Here is a 17443-nt window from a genome sequence, read left to right as displayed (position 1 = left end):
TTGGTGAATGATTAAAGAATGAGCAATGACTGACTTTCATATGTGTAACAATATATGTGAGGTAAACTCATATCTGTTGTTCAGGGTGTGGTGGATACCACAGCAGCAGAGTCATTGATGGCCTCTGTGGCTGAGTTTGATTTAGTGTTTTCGCTTTTGACAAAGGGGAAGCTGGCAGTAGAGAACACTTAAGTTTCACATTTCCTCTCGTAATCTTGTATACATATCTTTAAAAAAATAAATGTATTGTACACCAAAGCTGTTCTCCCATAGTAAGAGTTCACTGAACAGTTTTTGTGGTGTGGTCTGAAGTGATATATTTTAGTTTTTGTATTGTCCTTTATGAATGCTAACTCAGTATCTTTGGGTTTTGGACCACAGGTTGGACACAAAAAAACAGAATCTGAACATTAGGACGGATGTTTTTCACTAGTTTCTGACATTTTGTTGACCAAATTGACACATTAACTGATAATGATAATTCCTAGTTGCAACCCGACTGCTTTCCAATTGTACAAAGTAGGGAATCATATCAATTTATGCCAAAATTAGCTTTTTGCATGCTGTTTTTGGTGATACCATCTTAAAAAGAAAACCAAGTCATTTTCCCTCTTCGTCTCCCCCCCCAGAGCTGTGGGTAAGACCTGCCTGCTCATCAGCTACACCACTAATGCCTTTCCTGGAGAGTACATCCCCACAGTGTGAGTATTTGAGGCTATAGACCCTATTTATTCATTTACTTATACAAGACTACAAGCTGATCAACACCAGCAGTCATCATTTTTTTTAATGAAAGTGTAGTTGTTTACAAAACAGTTTACAATCACAGTTGATAATCATGATTTTAGTTCAGTGAGGAGTCATTTTCAAGAGAGATCTGAAGAACAGATAAATTAAGAACCAGTTTCCCATTTTAACACTTAAGTTCAAATTTGTATTTCCTGTCATAATTTATATGATTATACATATTTTCTCAGTTTATATTTATCCTGATGGGTTTAACTCATTCTATCATAACTCTTCCTGTCAGGTTCGACAACTATTCCGCCAATGTTATGGTGGACGGGAAGCCGGTGAACCTGGGTCTGTGGGATACAGCAGGACAAGAAGATTATGACAGACTCCGCCCACTTTCCTACCCACAAACGGTACAAAAAGAAAAAAAACACAGTCATAGTTTGCTTGTTGGAATTCTCTTTGAAGTGTGGTGTTTGCCGTGATGTGTGTGGCTCTCTTACATAATACTTTTGGAAAGTTTGCGAACGAATAAGGAAGTAAGAGGGAAACACCTTTGCGCTGCATGATCACAGGAGGAGCCGTCCTTACCGGTCTTCACAGGAAATGATTGTTATGGGCTCTGATTGTATTGTTTGCTTTTTCTCACCAGGATGTGTTTCTCATCTGCTTCTCGCTTGTGAGTCCGGCCTCATTTGAAAACGTCCGTGCCAAGGTGAGTTGATGCGGTGGCGGTACGATAACGACTGAAGACCGTAAATGCGTCGGCATGGATCTGTTTTATGGCATGATAAGAGGCATCGGGGCTGATTTTGATTAGCGCACAGGTTTTCTCCATGGATGACTCATATATTTGTAAAGATTTATTTTGACTCATATATCATCTTATGTCTTATTTTTACAGCCTCATTAAGAACATGATGGACAGAGGCACTGAGTTAATAATAAAGTGACGAATAATAAGACATGTTTACTAGTTAGTTTGATCATTTTGCCCCTAATGAGAACTATTTACTGCAATATAAGAAACCATTGTTACACTATTTGGTTAAATGCGTTAAAAACGGGGCTTTTAACTCCAGGAAGAAAGTTGACCACACTAATAACTGATTGCATTCCCAGCTGCACGTTTATTGCCCTGAACTATTTTCATTATGGACTAGAACATATAAACGCGGACCCTATTTAACAAACATATATATCTTGAATAATCTCCACACTTTGTCACTTGGAGAATAACCTTGTATTGTGCAATAATCAAATGTCTCCATGAGAATCAACAGCATCTCACGCTCATAGCTGGGATTAAAAAAAATAGTTCAGACCATTCTTGTCAATTTCACAAACCTTGCTGTAGTTTTGCAGATTTAAAGCATCTATTATTAACATTATTATAAGTACAATGGATCACATGACTACTAGTATGTGAAGGGAGTCGCTCGTAGTGATGCACCCAGGATATTATCCTCTGACTCTACAGTTCTCCTCAGCTCATTGTTTTGGTTTTCTATCCCACAGCTGTACTGTTTTGGTTCACTCTCAGCTTCACAAAACATTAGATAGTGGTTTAAATGGACTTAGTCATTTTCAAGATAACGTCGACCGGTTTGTAAGGTTATACTTCTAACATCTCGATGTTGTGGTCTCTGTGCAGTGGTACCCTGAGGTGAGACACCATTGTCCCAACACTCCCATCATCCTGGTGGGTACCAAGCTGGATCTGAGAGACGACAAGGACACCACAGAAAAGCTGAAGGAGAAGAAGCTCTCTCCCATTACATATCCCCAAGGACTGGCGATGGCCAAAGAGATCGGTAACAACAAATATCACCTTTACCGAGTTATCTCTGACTTTGTGTTTGTTTTTCTCTGAAATACTAAAAGAAAACATTTGATGTGTGGTTTCCTCAGGTTCCGTCAAGTACCTGGAGTGCTCAGCCTTGACTCAGCGTGGCCTTAAAACTGTGTTCGACGAGGCCATCCGGGCCGTCCTCTGCCCTCCACCCGTCAAGAAGAAGGGGAAGAAGTGCTCTCTCCTCTAAGACTTCCTCCACCGGAACGATGACGGGGGAACACGGCCGCTAGTGGTGAGGGGTGGCTAAAGGCACAGGAGAAACACACCAGTATACACACAGAAACATTGTACTTCAGATTCTTTCCTTCCATAAGTGTAGCTACAGCAGATCTACCAACTGTTTCCATGATTTGACGTAGGGTCAGATTTAGGAGAAGTGGTTTGGAAGATGATAGACCCGAGCTCTTTCCCAACAACACATACTGTATAGACAACACTATGAAATTCTTGAGGCCTTCTAAAGTGGATTGGATGTTTTTTGTAAAAAATAAAAAAAAATGGACCGTGGAATGTTTTCAATTTGCTCTTCCACTGGTTGTCCACCTTCTTTTTTTTTTTTGTTTACAGTCTTGGTTGTTTGTTTTGAGTGGAAGAAAATATTGCCAAATACATCCTGCAGACATGCTGTATTAACAGAAAAGCAAATCTATGTTCTGTTGTCTCAAACCTTTTTAAAACCTTCAAATAACAGCTGGCAGTTTGCTGTTTGTTCGGCTCCGTAATCGATGGCATTTTATTCATTTTCACTGCGAGGGGCCATCGCACCGTTGACATGGAACTTGAATCTAATCATCTGTGAAGTTCTTTTTGCTTGAAATCGCTGTTTGTGCTCCACGAACCTCTTCACCGGTTAGTTTTCAGTCCTAGCACACGATTCATGGTGACTCGTTCTCGTGGGTTGAATGGCGCCTGAAATGACGTACTGAAAATTCAACAGATCTTCTGACACCAACCGTGCTATTAAACCCCGACAAATCTAAATGATCCAGTATTTGTTATGTGTTTGGCTCCAATCGGACCGGTCAAGTTCACGGTATTTTTTCCCCCCCACAATCCTCTTTTGCAATATTTCCCTAGAAGTGTGTCTCAACTGTGTAGCTGCCCAGAAGTGCAACGCTGAAAACTTTATTAGATTTTGGATTAGAACTGTTTTGGTGGCGGGGAACAAGAGCACCTTTAATGCTCTGTGGGCATTTATCAGAAACATTTTGTGCAGCACATTTGATTCTTACTAGCATCACTACTGGCTAAGCAATGTCACTAAGAAGAGCATGTATGCCCGCTAACAACGGTAACAGAGCTACTGTCGGTTATGGTGTAGTATACAGCGTACTCATCTTTTTGTTATAATCATGTGATTTGACTGTTTTGTATCTTTCTTCACAGAAGCTACACTTCACTCACTGTATTGTTTTAACTAACACTATGAATATCCTTTTGTTTATTACCTCTACAGTTAACGCTACCTTAATCTCCCTTCAAGCCTAGCTTTTTGTAATTAATGCTGATAGCATGTATGTGCAACATATACTGAAAACTTAAGATTAGAATTGCAACGGTTATATTTTTTGCCTATTTACAAAATGTATTTGAACTACTAGATCAGGGGGTTAAGTACATGTTGCTCATCTGTATTGTATTCAGACATCAAGCTGTGCTTTAATTCAAGCCAATGTTGTGACTCTTTAGTCTTATGGATAAAAGCTATTGTCACTTTTTGAAAGCCAATAAATTCAAGTAAAACCGACTCTTCTACCTCTTTGGACAGCGCAGCCGCACATTTTCCTTGATGCAACACGTGTCATAAAAAACAAGAATTAGAAAGTGCTATTGCAGGACACGTACTATGTTTAAGCTGTTCTTTTTGTATTGTTTGATTTTACAAATGTACCTAGAAAATGTAAAGTGACGTGCATTTGGTCCTTTGTTTTGTCTTTAACTCTAAGGTAATGAAAAATGATCTCAAAGTGTTTAAGATAACATCCCCTTCATGGTAAAAATGATTCACTTACATGAACAGATTGATCTTGCTAAATGTAAAATAAGTGGCAGATTGGTTGTATTGGATTGCTAATAAAGTGGCCAGGGATTGAATGAATTAGATTAACATTAACTGACCTTAAATAACTGAGCTTTATTTGTGACAGTTGTGAGGCTCTGATTGGACCACCTGTCAGTTAATCCTAGAAACACTGACGGCTCTCAATGGTGAGCAGAGGGGACAGTCAAAGTGCTTCCATTGTGTGCACAGAAAACATTTTTATTACAAGATAAATCAAAACCTGACAGTCATGTCAACATTATTGACAATTCATAAACCCACAAGGTTTGTTTTATAATTAATTTGGCACAAAATCAAAGTGAAATCTTGATTCATTTACCATCCGTCATAATACAAACACTGTTCATAAATCTTCCAATCGTCAGGTCTCGACCAAGCACCGGTTTTCAAAATTTGTTGCTGTGATTCAGGACTCGACACATCGCAACAATGTCCCTGAAGTTGTAGGTATGCTGGGAAGAAAACAAAGAATTGATTTAGAAAAATTAAGATGCAATAAACTGTTTCCCCATTAGTCCAAGATGAGCAATAAGACAAATGTGTCATTGGTGGATGGAATTTAAAAAACAGCTGCCTTGAGTTGAGACTTAAAGCAAACATTTTATAAATACGGCAATAAACCTGGCAGGTTTTGACACCCGAGCCAGCATGTGGCCTGACGGTTTGTTAAAGCAAGGAACAAAAAATCCTCAATTACTGAACTGAAGCACCGTCCATCTCAATTGACAGATGGGTAAACTATGACCTACTGCAAAAACTCCAAATAAAATCATCGCTTTTCAGAATCAATAGCATGCAAACTGCAAAAGTCACCTTTCTACCAGCTCTGCACCGACGATGTCGTGGATGTGGTACTTCATGTGGAATTTCACATGTGAGGTTGTTCTCCGCTCCTCCAGCTCCGCCTTTAAGACTTCACTATATTTGGACTTCTTCACCATGCCCAGCACTGCTTTACGACCTAATAACAGGAAGAGCGGTGAGATGGCTGGAAAAAACAAACAGTCCTCCACTTAGCGAGGCACCGTCAAAAAAAAAAACTCGTAAAATGAGAAATGTACATGAAACGTCATTAATAGCAAAGTATTGTCGAGACTCTGTTTTTTTCCGTGACACCCACCTTGTATAAAGTACTTGGTGAATTTGCCAGAGTTGGGAATGGAAAGCCACCAGCTGCCGGCGTCCCTCACAGTCAGGACCCCTGACTTAACCAGCTGCCTAGAGGGTGAGAAAATATAGAATGTGCTGATCTTTCAAAAATGTATTTTCACACACTGTAGACGAAAAAGAAGTTCCAAACAGGAGAAGACTCATATTAAAGCCATTCAGGTGTTAAATGATGATGATTAGTTTTGGACGTAAACAACAGGAGATAGATGGGAGTATTTCCTACGTTATCTCAGAGTCTGTGAAGAGAAACTCTTTGAGCATCTTGTCTTTGCTGAAGCTCAGTTCTGTGCAAGGAGACATCAACTTCTCCAGGAACCTCTCCACTGTGGATCGTGTCGGCCTGCCGTCCTCCCCCGCCAGCACTTTGGCCTTGTAATCTGCAGCAAAAACCAGCCCAAAAGCGTCCGCATCGAACCCGAGCTGGAACATCAGCAGCTCTCCTTGTTCCCGCAGTTTATTCTGTGGGCCACAAGAAGGGCCAGTGGGTTTTCACATTCAGACAGATACACACATGAGACCTTTCTGACACCAGAGAGTCGTCTCACCAGCTCCTTGTCCACCAAAGTCTTGTCATTGTGAATGCTGTAGAGTTGGTGCTTCATAACAATCTGAGGCAGGCTGTCATTGAAGAGCTTCCTGGGGAACAGCGTCATGAGATACTCGAGGGTGGATCTGATGTCAGTCGGTCCTTTAAAAAGGTAAAAAATCAATGAATCTTAAGTGAGATTACAAATAAATGTAATTAGCTTTTTAGCAGTCACACCTACCATCTCCATCACTGACGGCTCCAAACGTCTGTGTTCCTTTTCTTCTTTTCATCACTTTGAAAGTGTCTGAAATCAAAGCTCGTTTCCTGTTCATACCTAGAGGAAAAACAATGTGGCAGAGAATAAGCCTGTTTACCCAGACAGCTGCTGTTCTCTCTCCACAGACCCCACGTGAGATTACAATTTAGGCTATCAGGAACATTGTTATACTACAGAATCTAGATAACATCCCCTCACGTTTGCTGACAGAAACGGTTAACTTAACGTTGCTTATAGAACGCCAGTCATCCTTTTGATAGACGTTAGCTAAGATATTGCAACCGTTATGTTTACACGTCCATGATTGAAGCAAAGGTAACTTAGCGTTGTGTGTAAACTGAAGACAGGAGTCAGTATTTGACCAGTTAAACTAGTTAAAACGCTTACCTAATCGCTACTAATAGCATTAATATTGGTGTTCACATCGCTTTGGTCCCCACAGCTCTGCGGGCAAGTTTTTTTTACTTCAGCTTTTTGCCCGGAAGTGTCGCGGCTACCACCAAGCGGATTGGAGGAGAGGGTGCTGGTTAGAGTGCTTGTTTTTTTGTTTGTTTCTTTGTTAGTTATTCTATTTTATTATTTTGTATTAATATTATTTGGTTTGTTTGTTTTGTTTTGCTTTGTTTTGGGGTAAAGATTGTAAGTCTATTGTCTGATCCACACTCCGGAGCAGAAGGTGGCGATAATGCACCAATAAGATGGATGCCAACCGCCGTAAAACCAGAAGAAGAAGAAGAAGAAGAAGAAGAAGAAGAAGACGACGAGGCTGTATACGGAAGTAGCGTTGAGTTGTTGTTAGCTTGTGGAGCCATTAGCTACACAGCCAGCGAGACGAAAACACGTTCCTTCTTTCCTTTTTTGTGTCGATTAGAAAAGACGCTGCAACATAGTTGTGTTTACACAAAGTCCTGTTTATTATTCTGTCTGACGGGCATTGACACAAAGGTAACGTTAGCTTAACGTTAGCTTACGTTAGCTGCTTGTGTTGTGTATGCTGACTACGGTACGTTAGGTTTTTCATTTAATAACCAGGGATTTAGTTTTAGTAGTTATGTTGGAAAGGTAACGCACACTGCTAAAGCAAAGCACAAAAAAATAGGTCTTTTTGTAAACCTTGATTAACCTAACATACAACAGGCATGCACAGAAACACGTTCAGTCAATGCAGACACACTTCTGCAGAACACTCAATACAAGCATATGTCTGCTTTCACATACAGACACAATAAATAGTTATTTACACAGATCACGATGTGATGTGCTCATCTGGGGTGCATATATAGATATACATAATATTAACTTTGTTGATGCCATGCAATAATAGACTCATAATAAAATAGTTAAGTAATTTTAGAAACTAGTATACAATAAGCATCTATTATGTTCAATATGAAGCATAAAAAATAAAAGGTACTATATACATGATATACAAATAGTGGGTTGTCTTGTGTCAGCAGCATAAAAAAAGCTTAGCACTTCTTTTTAGTGATGACGAGTCATAACATTGTTGGGGCTTTCCTCCAGGAGAGCAAGACAATCAAGCAAATATGAATAATCATCAACGTTTCATAAATCATTGCTCTTTCCCCCACTAGGTAGCAATGGACCCGCACAGATCCCACAATCCCAACTCCAGCTACCAAAACCCCCAGTCAGCATACAGACGACACAGAGATGCCGGTGGAAGAAATCACAGTGAGAATAAACGCTCCAGACCAAACCACCACCAGTATCAGTCTGGGCCAACACCAGCGCAAAACCCACGCTGCTCTCAGGAGTTGAGCACCAGAAGGGAGTTATATGAAAGAGACTTTCCGGTGTACAAACAGCCGGTTGAAGTCGGGTGTTTCTCCCTCGACTCTGAGCGTAGATTTTTCAATGACAGCAGGCGGATGAAATACTACGTGGAACCTGACAGAAATCCTAATTTTGACCTGAAGGATGGATACAAGGACCGCTATATAAAGAGAGACGAAAGTGAGAAGGAGAAGCTGGACCACATCCTCCGGTGGATCTTGGCCAATAAATCAAAGCTCAGCTCAAAGGTGACCACAGCCTCATCATGGTAAGTGTTGTTGTTAGTTTGCTTAATCAGGGTAACAGGTCCAGGTCAGATAGATACTCACCTGGGATCTATAGGTGCTACTCCAACCACCTCTAACCACAACGTGTTCTTGGTTCTACCTCTGCCCATCACAGTGCTTTAGATTTTGACTTTGTGACATGGCGCGGCCATCTGACCAAGCTGCTGACCACTCCCTATGAGACACGCGAGGGCTGGTTGCTGGCAGTCAGCAGGTTCAGGGGCACGCTGTACGTCAGCGAAGTGGAAACAGAAGCCGCTCGACGGGAACAAGAGAACCGCACAGAGAGACACAAGGAGATGATGTACTGGGGATACAAGTTTGAGCAATACACATGTGCAGGTAGGTAGGTTTAATGCAATACAGTGTTCTATTAACTGCTGTTTATGTTTCTTTTTACAATTCACACTTAAAAAGATGAAGCCACTTGCAAATGACACGGTAGTACAAAATATAAACACTACTTTGGTGTTTTATTTTGACCTCTTTGCTTCATTAAACTTATTTTTTTTAACTGAACCAAAACACTGACAATGAGGAAGGTCTTGGGTATATAATGAGAATAAATACAAAACAAGATTTGAATCATACCTTCTAAACTAAAAAGATATCTGGTTTGAATTCACATCAAAGACCATAATGTACTTAGTTATTACTTAGTATCTCATAGCTTTAAACCTAGAACATCTAAACTCTGACTTAATCTTGACCTAAGTGAAAGTTTTTTAAGTTTAAAAGTCAATTGTGACTCATATTTTGTCCCAAATTATTTTGATTTAGAAATGATTATAAAAACGTTATATCAAATACTTTTGATGTAGTAGTAAAATCTTTTTTTTCATAATTAAAAAAGGCTAAGTTCTCTACATAATTCTGACTTATAGCGAGCATTTTTATTTCTAACTTTTTGTCTGCATTTCTTTTCCTCGACACAAATGAACTTCCATACATTCCAATCTCATTTTATTACGTTTGACACAGATAGCAGACGGGGTGTTCAGCACACGTTTAAGAGATAACGCTTCACCTTTGTCCATCCCTGTAGATAACGTCCACAGTTCACCTGACCCAGGCGGAGTGGTTAACACCAATGAGGCCTTCTGCACTGTGGTGCAAACTCGGCTGGCCGATCACAGACTCCTGTTCTCCGGGGAGGTGGACTGCCGGGATAAAGATCCCAACGCTCCGCCTCCTCCCGCATGCTACGTGGAGCTGAAGACCTCTGCGGAGATCTGCACCCCTAAACAGCGCAGCAACTTTCACAGGTAGATGATGAAATGGTAAAACATCACATGATTCTTCACTTTTTCATGTCATGCCGTTTGTTGGATGTTTGATTTGTACCCACTCAAAGCTGGTATGATCCTCCTTTTTGGTGGTCCGCAGGTTCAAACTGCTGAAGTGGTGGGCCCAGTCTTTTCTCCCGGGAGTCCCCCGTGTTGTGGCAGGTTTTAAGGATGAGGATGGAGTTGTGGTCACTGTGGACACTTTCCCCATCTCTAAGATTTCACAGCTCATCAAGGTACGATAAACTACTGGTCATCAAAGGCTTATCTAAACATTGAGAAATTCATTTTGAAGTGATTGAACATGAGTTAATAAAAGATTAACTGAAAACATTTGCATTTTCTCTGGACAGAATGAACCCAACTGCTGGAAGCCAACAGTCTGTATGAACTTTTGCTGTGATTTCCTGTCTTTTGTGAAGCAAATCGCGACTGAAGACAATCCAAGGTAAGTTGCAATGACAAACTATGTTGTTAACCTTTTTTAAAAATGTATTACTTATTTATTTCAAAGCAAATATCTTTCATGAATCCTTATTATTGTCCCTTCCAGCGTGGTGTACCTGTTCTCCTGGGAGCCCCGCAGAGACGTGACGTTCTCCGTCCACAGGGACTCCCAGTACTCCTTCCTGCCTCACTGGTTTGTGGAGGAGATGACCAGTAGTCAAGACTCACACCGTCAGCCCTGATTTACAGCCAATGTTCATTCAGACCTCCAATGGAGGATTCTCAGACTTTATTTTAACATTTAAATCCCCAGAACAGTGGTTAATTGTTCAATTTTAATCAAAACAAAATTAGAAAACGTGTAGAAAAAACATTAAAAAAAAAAAAAAAAAATGAAATCAAGACTTCAAGTTAGAATTGCATCCGCAGTTACATTTCATTTGTGAAGAAGACCGTAGTTAACATGTATGGTGTATTCTTGTAACCATTGCATCATTGCTGTTGTTTTTTAATTAAAAGTGACTCATACACCGGCTTTGGGTTCCTTCTTAACTATTGAATAAAGCTAATGTTGTCTTTCTACCCCACCCGACTTAGTGACATTTTCTTTGTTCAGAGCGTTCCTGCGTTTTCACACACTTTCTATCCTCTGATTTTGCCGTTTTCTTTCCTGGCAGTTTACATTTTCTGCCTTTCCGGACATTTAGTGCCTCACTTTTTCTTTTCTTTTTTCATAAACACCTTTATGTGAGAGCTGCATTTTATTTTCCCCACCGTGAAATTCACATTTATTTGATATCATAAATTTAAAAGGGAACACAAATTACCCATCATTAATTCATTTTGTGGCAGGTATATAGTTTGGTGTACATGAGAACAGGTGCGTGAGACAGCAAAAAAAACGTGGAACCAGGCTACACAACTGGCACTGATTAATACGATGAACAGTCCTAAATGTGATGTTACAAAGTAATGATTAAAACTCAAGTTAACAAACTGAACAACCAGTTAAACAGCAACAAAATGGGTGAATCATCTTTCTAAAAGGCAACAGATTTTCCCCATTTGGAGAAAGAGCACCGTGTCAAAACAAATACTGTAAATTATTGCAAACTTGAATGCCCAACACTGCTAAAAGGACACTGATACAAATAATAGAAGACACGTGCGTGACGAAATGTCCATACGGATCGATACAATCATGCAGACTGTAGAGTGCATCATGGATTTGTGTAAATCGTCAACAGTCTTCACAGCATTTAAATCAGTTCATGTTAGTTTTTCAGACATATTTAGAGGCACTTAGCGCCTACTGCAGTATTTGTACACATGTAAGTTTTACTTAAGTGTATTGTTAAGTACTCATTCCCATTTATGTTAAATTCGTTTTGACTTAATATTTTATAATTGTTAAAATCAAGACCTTTCAGAGCAGATTTTACACATCAGTCTATACATGTGAATGGGAGCTACTCTCCCTTTTAACACTATTGTGACTACTGCTAATCTGTGTGTAATAATCACATAAATCAGCAGATTTAATAAAACACTCATCTGGCAGGAATGTCATGAGGATTCTATCAAACTCAGTTAAAACATAAGACAGTGTCTGATGAATGGTCCAAAAGCTTTCATCAAGGCAAAATACCGAAGTAGGTAGCTTATCTTATTGGTATCATTATTTGCAGCAAAGCCCTTAATGTTGAAGGAAAAGTTTTTCATTTTGGGAAATAAGCTTTTAAGGATATATTTGTATGTATATATATATATATACACATATATATATATACGTATATATATATATATATATACGTATATATATATATATACGTATATGTATATATACATATACGTATATATATATATATACATATACGTATATATGTATATATACGTATATATACATATATGTATATGTATATATACATATATATATGTATATATATATATACATATATGTATATGTATATATATATATATATATATATATATATATATATATACATATACATATATGTATATATATATATATATATATATACATATATGTATATATATATATATACATATACATATATGTATATATATATATATACGTATATGTATATATATATATATACGTATATGTATATATATATATATACGTATATATACATATATATACATATATACATATACGTATATATATATATATATATATATATATACGTATATATACATATACGTATATATATATATATATATATGTATATATACGTATATATATATATATATATATATACATACATATATATATATATATATATATATATATATACATATATGTATATATATATATATATATATATATATATACACATATACATATATATATATATATATATGTATATGTATATGTATATATATATATATATATATATATATATATATGTATATGTATATATATATATATCGATCGATCGATCGATCGATCTCAAGAGAGAGAGAGAGAGAGAGAGAGAGATTTCGATGAGAAGATTGCTACCACTCTCGCAGTTGGATAACTTAGCGTAGCACAAAGACTGGAAGCAGGTAAACAGCTAGCCTGGCTTTATCCAAAAGTAACTAAATCCACCTAAAGCTCACTTATTCACCAGTTGTAGTTTAAAACCGTCAAATGGGGGGGGGGGGGCATTTACTTGGTCAGGATCAGTCCTATCTAACGAGTGGTATCTATCTTCTCAGCCATCTCTCGGGAAGAAAGCAAAACGGGGTACTTCCCCAAATGATGTCCGCTTTCCCTTCACGGATCATTGTGATGACTATCTCAGTTAGTAAGGTTACTCAGAACCATCTCAACAGAGATCAAATCAAGACCAGTTTGCGCAAATGGAACCGGTTAGAGGTTAAGACAGAGAGGGTATTCTAAGTATCACACCCAGCTCGGGTTAGGGTGTTTGTTTCGGGCACCAATCCAGTCTCTTACGACAACGTTTATGTAACTGAATCAATAACTGGCATTAACATATCATCTGTAGGCATTGATAAATCCTACTGACGATGGGTGTACTCATGCATCGCTGTATTCAAGGAGGGGTTTGTTCACTGCTTCAGCTTCTTGTTCAGGCCCATGACTTTGAAGGTAGCAGCAGTGATCTTCTCGTACACTACAAACATGAGGGCGGCCGTCAGCACTGTCTGTAGCAGCTTGGCCTCCAGGCCTTTGTACAACCCAAGAACACCATACCTCCTGTGACAAAGACACGGATGTATATCAATGATGAGCTGTTGTAACACCCTCACCAGTGAATGTGTTTACGTTCGTGGCTGCGCTCACTTGATTCTGGCCATCAGCAGGGAGAAAATGTTTGAGAGGCTTCCGATCACACCGGCCTTACCGTCACCTTTGTACTGGCCGAACTGATGAAAAAGCATTGAGCAGGTTAGCTTCATGTGATTTAATTAGATTTGATGAGAGACTTTAGATCGAGGAACTGACATTGTCATGAGATCTAAAAGATATTCTGCACCATGCGTCCATTATATATATATATATATATATATATATATATATATATATATATATATATATATATATATATATATAAAGTGATTATAAAGCACTTCGATGAAGCTTGTCAAGCTCATAAAAAGATATTGAACTTTTATGCATAGATTTTCTATATTTTTATTTCTTTTTCAGAATTTAGTCTGAATGCTGCCTTATTCTTCTCTTCTCATCAACACATGACAATATAGATAAAACAACAACATAATCTAACATAATGTGTGAGATAATATTTACCCTCAGGATGGCCTGAACTGTCTGAAGAGGATACGTTGCCGTGGTAGCAATGGCCTTGGCAATGGCTCCAATGAGAAAGATCTCTGCTGAGGAGATCTGTGGTGGGACACAAACATTCAATCCACCCATATCCAGCGCTTTTGCTTGAACATTTATAGAACTGTTTGATTGATAGTATGATCAAAACATAAAAGGAACAGCGGGTCAAAATAGTAATTTGTTCAATACTTGGTTATTGACCAAATATACCTGCAAAACAAATGGCCTTCCCATCAGCCCCAGCTGTTGTTGGGCTCTTGTGCTAATTAGCACACGTTAGCATGCTTACAAGCTAAACTAAGATGGTGAACACGGAAAACGTTATGCCTTTTCTTAACGTCAGCATGTTAGCGTTGTCATTGTGAGCATGTTAGCATGCACACATTAGCATTCAGCTCAGGTTCAGCCTTATGGAGCAGCTAGCATGGCTGGAGACCCTTTGTCCCTGTTTGATTTTAAACTCTGCTGTGTCATCGAATATCTAGAAGACGGATCCTCCCAGATCACAGCCCTTCAAGCATGAGATAATGTTGCAATTCCGACACGGCACAATGTGCAGCAGAACAAACGTTTCTTTGTCTGCAGTATGTTTTCTTGAAAAGGCCATTACCAGCCAAACCATTACTGTTGATACAATGATTAGAAATGGCCGAGTATTTCTGTCACCAATCGGCTACTAAGCTAACTAAAGGTTGGTCTTTACCACTGAGAGACTGAAGATAGGAGATGTTTTGTTCAACATTAAAGCAGATTATGTATCCTGGTAAGCATGGCGTTCCCCTTCCATTGAAGTACATTCATCTGCAGAGTTTAATGTTTTTTTATTTCATTTTATTGACTACAGTTAGAAAAAAAAAGTCAACCGGCCTTCAAAAAGAAGGCGAGGCTAACAGATTAGCTTCTGTCCTCTCACCTTCTTCCCTCCCCTGCCTGCCCTCCTCTTCATGGCCTCATAAAACATGAACTGCACCGCCGGGTTGATGACGAGGATAAGAGAGGGCAGAGTGCCGTTCCACAGAGTTGCCACACCCTCATTGGCTATGATCTGTGAGAAAGCATCTGAGAGCAAAAGCCAAAACCCAGCAGGGTTTTAAAACGGTGCGTGTCTGAACTGTTAAACTGTAAGACACATATATATATATATATATATATATATATATATATATATATATATATATATATATATATATATATATATATATATATATATATTCATAAATATCTCACACACCAAAGATGCCCCTGTACTGGGTCTGATGGAGGTCTTCGTTCCTGAACTTTGCTCCCTGCAGCTTCAGTCGAGTGTTGACCACCCACATGGGAGTGGTCAGGATCACATTCACCACACCTGTAGGACCAACAGATTATTAGCTTTCTCGAATCCTTCCCAACAAAAAAAAAAACAAAAAAAACAAAACAAAAAAGGTACCACATGGAGGTTTTGACTTCCAGCAGCTCTATGGAGCAGTTATACACATTCACCTTATTCCATGGATCTGAAACAATCAGTCGATCGATTAATCAATCAGCAGAAAATAAATTATATTTCTATAAGGGACAGTACAGGTTAAAAAATGCTCCACAGGGCTCCTTTAAGTCCTTCAGTCAAAGCTCCTTTAGTACTTGAATAATTATTAGTTTTTACCTGATACGACCCCCATCAGCAGGTCTTGCCTGGGTCCGGACTTCCCTGGACGAGCCGCCGCCAGCTTCTTCAGTGTGTTGAAGGTGTAGAAGTACACAAAGTTGGAGCAGCACAGGCTGGAGATGACCGGTAACCAGCCTCTGTACAGGGACTGACTGGGAGAAGAGACGGAGAGTCAGACTCAGAAAACAAACATTCACATTGGAGAAGCTGGATCCAGAGAATATTTTGGCATTTCTCAACTGTTTCAGCTCTAGTGAAGACAATTAAGACAGTTAAGACTGCACTTACATTGCACTTGTGTTTCACGCTTCTTTTTAAAAACAAAACAACGGCACAGAACTTTACTCACAGGCCTTCTTCCTTTACTATCTCCGCCAGGATGACGGGGGTGGAGTTAGCCTTTCTCATCTCGTCCACTGAAAAACAAACACAATGGTGGGACAAGTCAGTGAACAAGGCAGCTCTACCGAGATCCGTTTACTGGACACCACAAGGTGATGCCATCAGGGTTTAAAACTTTAAAACTGACAGCAGAAAACTACAAGTAACAAACCAAAGGTAAACACAGGTGTTTACCAGGTATGTATGTTGAGTAAAAATCTATATTTAGAGAGCACCTTTCAAGAGCATTTCAAAGTAAGGACGTATAGAACATCCTAAATCAATCAAAGTGTCACTACAAGTCCGGGTATCTCGGTCTAGTGCAGTACTGAATGAGTGGACTAGTCCGTTACATCTCTGTTTTGCAGTTACAGTTACTGCATAATGAAGAAAACCTTGAAACACTGAACTCGTTCCACTGTGTTCTGGAGTTGCTACTCTCATGAAAACCTCCCACTCACCCTGCAGTCTGCTTTTGGCTGTGTCCAAAGGAAAGAAGACCGTCATCGCTGTCACACTCCCCTGAAAGACAAAATCCACTGTAACGACACAAAACAAACGGCAAAAAGGCTCGTCCATATTACTTCACATTCATTTTATTGCCCTTTTTTTAATCTCTGCTCACCAGTGCACCTGCCACAGCATGAACCAACGTCTCGTAAGACAGAAGGCCGATAGCCGAGCCACTGTTGTCGGACATCTCTGCAGTCTCTCTCCGGGTCAGACCACCGCACAGAGACACCAAAACACCGGAAAGTAACCGCGAAGCGATCCGAAGAGTGATAGCCGGTGGTCACTGCGTATGTTCTTAATAGCTGCGGTCTGAGAAACTACGGGAACATTCACAGCTCTGACTCCATGGTGTTTTATAAGACAAGAGGCGTCTGGAAAAAACAGTGTAGCGAGAAAAGTGTCGATCAATGTTTCCTCCCAGTCCCCATTCATTGGCTGAGAACGGTCGAACCGGGTTGACAACTTCTTCTTCGTTGGTTCATATTTTTCTTCTTCTTCGTCTTCTAATGGCGTTTAGATAGCCGTTAACATGTACAACAGCCACCTATTGACGTCGAAGGTGCAGAGGTGGATTAAACAGAAACAACACAAATAATTCATAATAAAAAATTGAAATCGATAAATGAATATTTT

At 39.2% G+C, this 17443-nt stretch overlaps 4 protein-coding genes across 5 annotated transcripts in view; 2 read left to right on the top strand and 2 right to left on the bottom strand.

Annotated features, from left to right (window-relative positions):
* Window positions 1-4337, top strand: part of LOC137878778 (ras-related C3 botulinum toxin substrate 1) — a 5204-nt gene extending 867 nt beyond the window's left edge. Inside the window, exons 2-6 of the mRNA XM_068719216.1 lie at window positions 630-701; window positions 1031-1148; window positions 1388-1450; window positions 2390-2549; window positions 2647-4337. Of these exons, the coding sequence (XP_068575317.1) occupies window positions 630-701; window positions 1031-1148; window positions 1388-1450; window positions 2390-2549; window positions 2647-2777 (544 nt within the window). The 3' untranslated portion in view covers window positions 2778-4337. The remainder of the gene's footprint in view (window positions 1-629; window positions 702-1030; window positions 1149-1387; window positions 1451-2389; window positions 2550-2646) is intronic.
* A 440-nt stretch (window positions 4338-4777) lies between these two features.
* On the bottom strand, window positions 4778-7099 carry stk19 (serine/threonine kinase 19). Its single transcript, XM_068719215.1, has 7 exons — window positions 7016-7099; window positions 6590-6685; window positions 6368-6510; window positions 6046-6281; window positions 5773-5870; window positions 5466-5613; window positions 4778-5104 (listed from the first exon to the last, which is right to left on the bottom strand). Exons 2-7 carry the CDS (start codon window positions 6681-6683, stop codon window positions 5059-5061), a joined length of 765 nt encoding a protein of 254 aa, XP_068575316.1. The 5' UTR covers window positions 6684-6685; window positions 7016-7099; the 3' UTR covers window positions 4778-5058.
* Window positions 7100-7392: 293 nt separating this feature from the next.
* On the top strand, window positions 7393-11027 carry dxo (decapping exoribonuclease). 2 transcript variants are annotated; one of them, XM_068718797.1, is made up of 7 exons: window positions 7393-7573; window positions 8224-8693; window positions 8828-9054; window positions 9758-9977; window positions 10099-10234; window positions 10352-10446; window positions 10552-11027. In XM_068718797.1, the coding sequence occupies exons 2-7, from the start codon at window positions 8230-8232 to the stop codon at window positions 10685-10687; spliced, it is 1278 nt and encodes a 425-aa protein (XP_068574898.1). In that variant the 5' UTR covers window positions 7393-7573; window positions 8224-8229; the 3' UTR covers window positions 10688-11027. The 2 variants fall into 2 exon arrangements, with proteins under 2 accessions (XP_068574898.1, XP_068574899.1); XM_068718798.1 differs by lacking the exon at window positions 7393-7573 and having other exon boundaries at window positions 7582-8693.
* A 1872-nt stretch (window positions 11028-12899) lies between these two features.
* slc25a17l (solute carrier family 25 member 17-like) lies at window positions 12900-17255 on the bottom strand. The gene is made up of 9 exons (XM_068718549.1): window positions 16923-17255; window positions 16759-16819; window positions 16266-16332; window positions 15914-16068; window positions 15500-15616; window positions 15182-15327; window positions 14230-14325; window positions 13762-13844; window positions 12900-13674 (listed from the first exon to the last, which is right to left on the bottom strand). Exons 1-9 carry the CDS (start codon window positions 16995-16997, stop codon window positions 13527-13529), a joined length of 948 nt encoding a protein of 315 aa, XP_068574650.1. The 5' UTR covers window positions 16998-17255; the 3' UTR covers window positions 12900-13526.
* Window positions 17256-17443: the final 188 nt, after the last annotated feature.

Source organism: Cebidichthys violaceus, unplaced genomic scaffold (genome assembly GCF_023349555.1).
Source record: "Cebidichthys violaceus isolate CVI_PGR_0920_01 unplaced genomic scaffold, fCebVio1.0.p SCAF_23, whole genome shotgun sequence".
Lineage (NCBI taxonomy): Eukaryota > Metazoa > Chordata > Actinopteri > Perciformes > Stichaeidae > Cebidichthys > Cebidichthys violaceus.
The sequence above is the reverse complement of the archived record's forward strand: the minus strand, read 5'-3'. Positions and strand labels throughout refer to the sequence as shown.

Bases quoted from the DNA above. Each gene is read 5' to 3' on its own strand.
- stk19 (XM_068719215.1), bottom strand. From the start codon at position 6,683: ATGAACAGGAAACGAGCTTTGATTTCAGACACTTTCAAAGTGATGAAA. The intron at 6,282-6,367 runs GTGAGACGACTC...TGTGGCCCACAG, and splicing joins CTTTGGTGGACAAGGAGCTG to AATAAACTGCGGGAACAAGG. The intron at 5,871-6,045 runs GTAGGAAATACT...CTCACCCTCTAG, and splicing joins TTCACAGACTCTGAGATAAC to GCAGCTGGTTAAGTCAGGGG.
- dxo (XM_068718797.1), top strand. From the start codon at position 8,230: ATGGACCCGCACAGATCCCACAATCCCAACTCCAGCTACCAAAACCCC. The intron at 10,235-10,351 runs GTACGATAAACT...TTCTCTGGACAG, and splicing joins AGATTTCACAGCTCATCAAG to AATGAACCCAACTGCTGGAA. The intron at 10,447-10,551 runs GTAAGTTGCAAT...TGTCCCTTCCAG, and splicing joins GCGACTGAAGACAATCCAAG to CGTGGTGTACCTGTTCTCCT.
- slc25a17l (XM_068718549.1), bottom strand. From the start codon at position 16,997: ATGTCCGACAACAGTGGCTCGGCTATCGGCCTTCTGTCTTACGAGACG. The intron at 15,328-15,499 runs GTGTGTGAGATA...TTTTGCTCTCAG, and splicing joins CCAGTACAGGGGCATCTTTG to ATGCTTTCTCACAGATCATA. The intron at 13,845-14,229 runs GTAAATATTATC...CTTTTTCATCAG, and splicing joins CAGTTCAGGCCATCCTGAGG to TTCGGCCAGTACAAAGGTGA.